The sequence below is a fragment of the Cryptotermes secundus genome, unplaced genomic scaffold, assembly GCF_002891405.2.
Source record: "Cryptotermes secundus unplaced genomic scaffold, Csec_1.0 scaffold2000, whole genome shotgun sequence".
Classification (NCBI taxonomy): domain Eukaryota; kingdom Metazoa; phylum Arthropoda; class Insecta; order Blattodea; family Kalotermitidae; genus Cryptotermes; species Cryptotermes secundus.
Window position 1 is genome coordinate 1 of NW_019726276.1, and position 7,941 is coordinate 7,941.

At 40.8% G+C, this 7,941-nt stretch overlaps 1 protein-coding gene across 1 annotated transcript in view; it reads left to right on the forward strand.

Annotated features, from left to right (window-relative positions):
- Positions 1-2,001: 2,001 nt before the first annotated feature.
- The window catches only part of LOC111864176 (sex-determining region Y protein), a 13,854-nt gene continuing 7,914 nt past the window's right edge, over positions 2,002-7,941 (forward strand). Inside the window, exons 1-3 of the mRNA XM_023851238.2 lie at positions 2,002-2,148; positions 3,328-3,470; positions 6,404-6,501. Of these exons, the coding sequence (XP_023707006.1) occupies positions 2,098-2,148; positions 3,328-3,470; positions 6,404-6,501 (292 nt within the window). The 5' untranslated portion in view covers positions 2,002-2,097. The remainder of the gene's footprint in view (positions 2,149-3,327; positions 3,471-6,403; positions 6,502-7,941) is intronic.

Below are 7,941 nucleotides of genomic sequence, written 5' to 3' on the forward strand. Positions count from 1 at the left end.
TGGCTGTAAACCGCCAGTCGCAGAGTAACTGACTCTGACTCTGACCCAGATGGTTGAGAGTGTTTTTCTATAAGGGAAGCTGAGAAGAGATGGCGCTGTAATTAATTTAATAGTTCATTTGTGAGATATTCGCCGGACAGTAATAACGTGAGGAAAGAAGCTGAAAAGTCTCCACTGTTAAAAGCTGTTACCAAGCAACAACTAGTGAAGACACTCCAGGCTGTAGAAGACTTAGCATGTAGTGATTTTTGAAGTGTGGAAATCAGCGCTAGCATTGTAAATGCTTGTACAGTTCAGAGTGGTGTATATAAGTAGATGGCCAATAAATCCATTCACCGATCCATACCCTGTCTACATTCACCCATACTCAAATGAGGTAACAACGACTAAGCTTACAGCATCTCGAAGAAACCTGAGGATCTGAAGTAACTCAAAGTATAATCTGTAATTTGTACATTACATTTGTAATTTGTACAACTCTTCTCAGAATGATGTCTTTCATGTCAGACTTCCAAATCAATATTAACCTGAAATATACAGCCAAGTTTGCAGCGCTATCATTACGTAACACCAAAGTCTGCCAAGTATCACGATTCAAAATGTGTTTCACATAAGGAGACTTAAGAACTATTCGAAAAGAAGTCTCCGGTGAGCTGTTAACTAAACGAGCAATGAGAATAGATGTATTATATTCAATAAATACGTACATACTTACGTTATTTTTCAACGTAGTCACTGCCGGAATTGAGAAACTTCTTGTATTGGGGAATAAGTTTTTGTACTCCTGTTTCAAAGAAGTGAGCTCAGCCCACATTTTGACAACTTCTTTCTATCCCTCATTATTGCTGAAGCGTTGTGACCACAACCAGTTCTTTGAGTAGGCAAACAGGTGGTAGTCGCCCAAAGAGAGATCAGGGCTGTAAGGAAGGTGGTCATATAATTCCCAGTTGAAATGCTCCAGCAGTGCTCGAGTGCCAGCAACTGTATTCAGATGTGCATTGCCATGGAGGAGCAATACACCGGGTGACAGCATTCCATGCCTTTTGTTCTGAATGGCCCTACACAGTCCTTTTAGCGTTTCAAAATACACTTCTTAAGGTATTGTGGTCCCTTGTTGCATGAATTCAACCATCCGCACTCTTTTCCTCTCACAGAAAAGGGCTGCCATCAGCTTTCTAACAGACACATTTTTTTTAATCGTTTGGCTCATTTAGTGAATGTGTGTGTGCATCCAGTACTTTGACTGTTCTTTGGTTTCAGCGTTCATAAATGGTACATACATTTCATCACTTGTTACTCTTACGATGATTGAGAAATCCGTCGCCATCTTTGTTTTATCGCTTAAAAACTGTCATTGCCTAAGGTAGCCATTCTCTGCATTTTGTGCGCACCCGTGAACATTATCATTACCTATCTTGAGCAAAACTTGTGATAGCCTACCCTATCTACGATAATCTCGTAGAGAAGAGTGCGTGAAATTTGAGGAAATTTACACGAATTTTTGATGGGCCGTCTTTCGCAAATTTTTTGGCCCACACTTTGAACATGATCATCACTCACTATAAATGAGGAACCACTTTGCTCTTCATCGTCAACATCTGTTCGAAGGCGTGGGTCGTCTCCGGTCGTCTGAGCAGACGCATAAGAACAACTACGGGATCTATCGAGAAAACTGTGTAAGATTGGCGCCAACCCCATGCAATCAATTAATAGTGTGGTTGTAGATGTCTGTACCGTTTGTACAGTTCGTTCTGCCTCTCTCAGTTCCGTGATAGCATGGAGGAGCATCATTCAGCCGACTTTTCACTGGTATCTCTGATTACATGCACTAGTTAAAACACCCACAGATTAGCCCTAGCGAATTTGTGTTTGGCTTGATATGCATACGAAAGGATGCCTTCTTACCGACACAGCTCTGGGCACTGACGTCGGCTATCTTATGTCAATAGGTGAATATAGAGGGTAGGATTGTGTTGTGGTGACGTAATTGGCGTCAGGGGGTTAGCAGCTGAGATTCCACGGGATACCAATCTGAATCATATTAGTTGCCGTTTGTTACGCAATTAGCTTGCAGGAGCGAAGGAAAGTGGTGGTGCGATGTTTGTAGTAAAAGAGATTCAAGATTTGAGAAACTCAGGAGGAAAGAAGGTATATATTACTTACTCTGTCTTGCATTGTGTATTGGGATGCCACTTTTAGTGCATGTATTCTGTTGTTTGGAGCCCCGTGTGTAATGAGTCCATAAACCACATATTAAACTTAAAAATGTCAGTTTTGACGATTATTTGGAGGATAAACAACGAATAATTTCAACTTTCATAATCGTTAGGGTGGTAATTAACAATACGACCTACTTAGCGGAAATATACTTCGTTGTTGGGCACCAAAATTTTGAATGCCCTGATACTCGTAACGGTTTCCATCCCAGGCCCACAGACATATCACGAGTTGATCATTCACAAAATGTAAAACGTCAGGCTGTCTTTGAACGACACCTTCTTACAGCCTAGAAGGCACACTGTTTCAGAGTCCTCATATCGAACATGGTTCAAGTGTTTTAACATATTTTCATTGTTGATTCTCATACACGACCTACTGGTGCATAAGATGAGCTGTGACGTTTTCGTCCATTTTAAGGAAGAAAAATCTTCGGAATCCAGAAATATAACAGTTTGTTTGCCGTGAAGCAGATCAACCTCAGAGTGCTGCAGTTTCTGACTTTTCATAAAATAATCATATGTGGCATTTTAATTTTTCAGAGATGAACATAGATACGTTATGATGATAGCACCTTTTTAAGTGTACTCTCTTGAAATGACGTATTTTTGCCAATTAGCTGCGTCGCGACAGAAATCTTTTTTTTTTTTAGAAAGTGGTATGACCGTGGTCTTTGAATATGATGGATCTAATGAGTGTGGACCTTTAGTGACTTGTTCATTGACCTTACCATTTATAAGTAATGTATGTTGTTTGACTGTTTTCCTTCAATTGAATTAGTTGAGTGGATGAGGCAGTGCTTTGAAGCTGTCTTGTGATCTGGTGAGGCTAATTTTTAGAGGCCAGGGCTTAGTTATGTGCAAGTCAGAATTATCTGTGGGTCTTTCTGGCACCGCATGAAGTCATGAGGTTGAAGCTGTTTAGAATTGTGAAGTCTAAGAGGGTCAGTTCCACGTTTGGTGGTGTATCGAGCGATTGTGTGTATTTCTGTCCATATGTTCAATATTCCCATTAGTTGCTATTTTATGATAGTCACAAAAAGAGAGCCTGAAAATGAAAGAGTTTGTGGACCTCTGTCACTGACAGAATGTTTTGTTTCTTTTCCTCCAGATGGAGCCATCACAAGAGGGAAGGCCAGCTTGTGGAAACAATATAAAGCGGCCTCCCAATGCATATATTTTATTTGCTAAAGAGTGGAGAAAGAAGATTGCTGCTCTGTATACTACAGAAAGAAGCACGGACATCAGCATAAGGTAAGCGGTAACTTTCACTACTGATAAGATTATTAGGCGGCAGGATAGCTGAATCAGTATAGTGCTGGGCTTTGGGCTGGATATCCGGGGTTCAATTGTGGGCAGGGATGACAGATTTTTCTCTAGTTGAAAGCATCCTGACTGGCTCTGAGGCCCACCAGTGTCTCCTGTGCAGTGGGTACTGGGCACTATTTCCCCAGGAGGCAAAGCTGCCAGAGCATGAAGCTGACCGGCCACTCGCCCCTATCCAGTGCCAAGGTCAACAATTGTGGAACAATCCCTCCACTCCCCCATATGTTTTCATGGCATTATCTCTTAATTAAGCAGGTACAGGGACAACTTTATCTTTATTATAAATTATTTGGGTGATAAGAAATTAATGTATTTTTGAAATGGTTCCAGATGCAAAGAATTTTTAAACAGCAAGGAAAGTGATTAACTGAAATCCGCTGTTAATCCATGTCAGTAGCTCGTTGAATCTTCCAAGAATAACTTGCAGGAGAGTAACTTTGATGCAAATTATATCAGGTCAAGTAAGAGTGGAGGCGCTGTATTCCATGATATAGTGCACAAAATTTCAAATGGCACTTCTTCTATTTTATTAAAATTACTTAAGTTTTTTATATAATATTAGATTAGCAGCTGGTGATACACATGAAACAATTCCATATATGACCATAAATGAACTTTATTATGGGATTGATGTGGCCAAGGATCTGAACTTGCACATCAATTTTTTGTGAAAGTCTTCAACTTCTCCCTCCGTGCCTTTTTATTCTTCCGAAATCTGTCCAGCTGTGTCAGATGCAGATATTAGGTTGCAAGAATTCAAACTCTCAACACACTGATGCCAGGACTTCTGATATATATTATCTTATGAATAATGTCCATACCTCGAGTCAGCGAAAGAATTTTTTTGTTTAACTATTTGCATATCTGAAGAAATGCGCTGAACATAACTTGTGTGTTTAATTTTTTCTACCCTTGTTGCTTAATCACCTCTTGAACCGATAGCTGTTTTAACAGTTGCCCTTGAGATGGGCACAGAAATTCATATACTCGTAGGTCTTCATGTATATTGTCTGTTATTTTCTGTTGTATTTCAACCAAAGTTGTTGAATGTCAGCATTTATTGAAAATATTATACATCAAACCAATACAAGGTCATTCACAGATAGACATGACCTTCATGTAAGTCACCTAAACAGTGTAACGACATAACCATGCATTCAGAATCAGACGAATTCTCAGGCCTGTACAACTGCCACCCTTATTATTCTTGCACCATGAATGTATTTCCTGGCATGTTTGATATGTGGTATATTTCATGAAATAAAAGAAAGATGAAGTTGCCATGTGCTTAATTAAGCACCTCACCAAGTAGACAGTAAAAAGAATATGTGTATATTTCCACGCATTCTTAACAGCGACAGTACATATGGAAGCATGTTCAACTTCACCCCTATGGAAAGAGCTCCCCAATAAACAGAAAGCCCAACTGGACATGTGGAAAAGAGAATACCGTCTGATCCTGTCAGGAATCAAACCCTGATTCCTTGGTCATCCAGCCCCTAACCCAGTCGCCACAATGGCTGAGCTATCCCTGCTCCGATATATATGAAAGGAGAATGAAACTAATGTCCAACTAGAAGAAATGCCATCTGTGTAGCAAAGGGTGGACATGATTTTCTTTACTAGCCTGAAGGTCTCGGGTTCCAAGTCCTGATGAGGTCATTGGATTTTTTCAATTTACCTAATCCTTCCAGCCGCACTATGGCCCTGGGGTTCACTCGGCCTCTAACACAAATGAGTACCAGGAATTAAATAAGTTTCCCGGGTAGTCGAGCACGACCGGTGCGTAAGGCTGACAACCTTACCGCCATCTTTGAGCCGATTGTCTAGATAATGTGGGACCCTCAACGTCTCACAACCCTATGGACCTTCACGGCCTGGTACAGGGATAGCTTTACTTTTACTTTTCTTACTTACAAGTAAATGAGAGTATATGACCACCCTGGCCCTATAATAAATAAACATGGAAAACAGTGACTTATCAGTAATCTCAACAGGTGCACAAGGCGACTAGTCATATTATGAATGGTTCAATGAAAGAGCTGGTAGCAAATGTAGGAGGGTGTTTGGAACTGAATATGTCATTTCTACTCCCTGTAATATGCGAGTCCATACATTCTGATCACCAAGCACATGCTGAACCATTTTCTGAAATCGCATAACACCTTGTAGCCTCCTGCCAACTCTATGAATGAGGCTACGTCATACCTTGTATAGGCAAACTTGAGGGAGAGAATTTCGTGCTTGAGTAGGTCTGGAAATCCAACTGATGTATGAATAAATGAAGTAAGTTACATAGAATTCAGCAGCTTTTTAATGATGCCATAATGGTCTATGTCACATGATGATGATGATGATGATGATGATGCTACCTTGTTCCTATAGTAGACAGAGCCTATGTTGATCTCCATGCTGCTGTGCTTTCCCCTTCGCCTTAATTGCCTGCACTGCACTTTCATTGTCTGAACATTCTGTTCAGAAGAATGCTAGCGGAGATAACACTACAATGACTTTCACTAGCCACAAGATCCTTTTGTTGATATAAGCCACAGGGTGATAGAGGGGAATATAACAGTGGGATAAAGGGGGAAGATCTGAGCGCTGTCAAAGAGGAGGCCCCATTTCAAAACACGTAAGAGAGTCTTGGAACAGAAAAGTCATGAGTCACGACGGGTCCCGAAACTAAGAATAATTCTCTTGGCGAGGGTCAGCAGCAGATTACTTCACCTCACTGCACTGCAGTTATCCCTACCATCCATGGAACTTTTTTCTGTAGTACCAGTTAAGATGTTCTTACACCAACCCTTGCAACCTCATAGAATTTGACTTGTTTTACAAGTGTTTCCTTTCATGATTTTCAGACTCGGTAATATGTGGCATTCCTTGACATCGGAAGAAAAACAGAAATACTTTGACCTGGGGCGACTCACAGCCCAAGAACACGGCCAAAGATACCCTGGTAAGTGATTTGCTTCAGTATTCTGTAAATGTCGTCATGTGTAATATAAACTTTCATCCTCTTAAATTCCTCTGCTTTCTCCTGTATTCATTTCTTGGCCTATATCGTAGAAGGGTGTATCGAGGCCAACTTTTAATGCCATGAACTGTTAACCTCAAGTTTTGTCGTCATTTATAAGTATAGTACCTGCAAATTTTCCTTGCATTTCTCTTGGAAAGCACAAATTATACAAGACATAAAGAAGTGACTTGCACGGTGAATCTTGAAATTTCTGCCCCTGAGATTTTTCGGCAGTTACTTGCTGATGAATTTAATTACGATTTATATTGCAGATGGTTACTTTGTTATGATTAATACTTATCATTGTCTTTGTTGAGATTTTATGTAGCGTGATCAAATCAAGGACGATGAGATAGGAAGGGCTTGTAGCGCACAGGAGGGGGGAAAGAGGAGTCAATCTAGGATTTGTTGGGAAAGCCAGAAGGGAAAAGACCTCTAGGAAGACGTCAATATATGTGGGAGGATAATATTTAAATGAATCTTTGGGAGATAGGATGAAGTGGTATGGACTGGTCCGATATGGGTCAGAATAGGGCAGATGAAAGGCTCTTGTGAACACCGTATTGAATGTTTGGGTTCCATGAAATGTTTGGAAATTCTGGAGTAGGTGAGTGACTGGCCACTTGCCAAGAAGGACTTGGCTCCAATTCCAGGATACTCGATCATCAGGTCGAGATTCAAAGCACAATAACAAGTGATATTGATTAACAGTTTTGATATCAGGCGGCAGCATATAACACTGCAAAGCAGATTTCTAACTTGAAGATACATGAATCAGTTTGAGGTAATATAACCCCTATGCAACGCTGTGGACTCTGGCCACACTGTCGTAAACACATGAGAGGTCTCAGAGTGCTTAAAGTAAGTGTTACGATGCAGTAAATGTTTGTGATGACCGCTAATTCATTATATCACGGCTCTATTAGATGTTGTCCATTCGGATATATGAACCTGACATGCTGGGAGTTTCCCGTACTCCCATTTTCAGGAAATTGTCATTATAGGCCTACTGGCATGTTCGTTATCAGTCCAGTTTCTTTTCTTGGGGAAAAAGGAGGTCTGTCATATCTCCATGCTGTGTGTGTGTGTGTCCATTTCGAGCACTGAACCAGTCACGTGGCACACGAGAGAGATGAGAAATGTGAACAGAATTTTAATTGTGAAACGTAAAGCAGAGAGACAGGCTCTGTGAAGGCTTTAATGAATTCTTGGCCTCATGAGATGTGGGGAATATTTTGGCTAGCTGATTTACTACCCACTTCTCAAGAAGGACTCTTCCGTGCCATAGTGGAGACATTTGTTGTCTTCATAACTTGTGACCCAGGTTCAATCCAGGATCAGGTGACGTGGGATTTGTGGTGGACAGCGTGGTACTGGGGC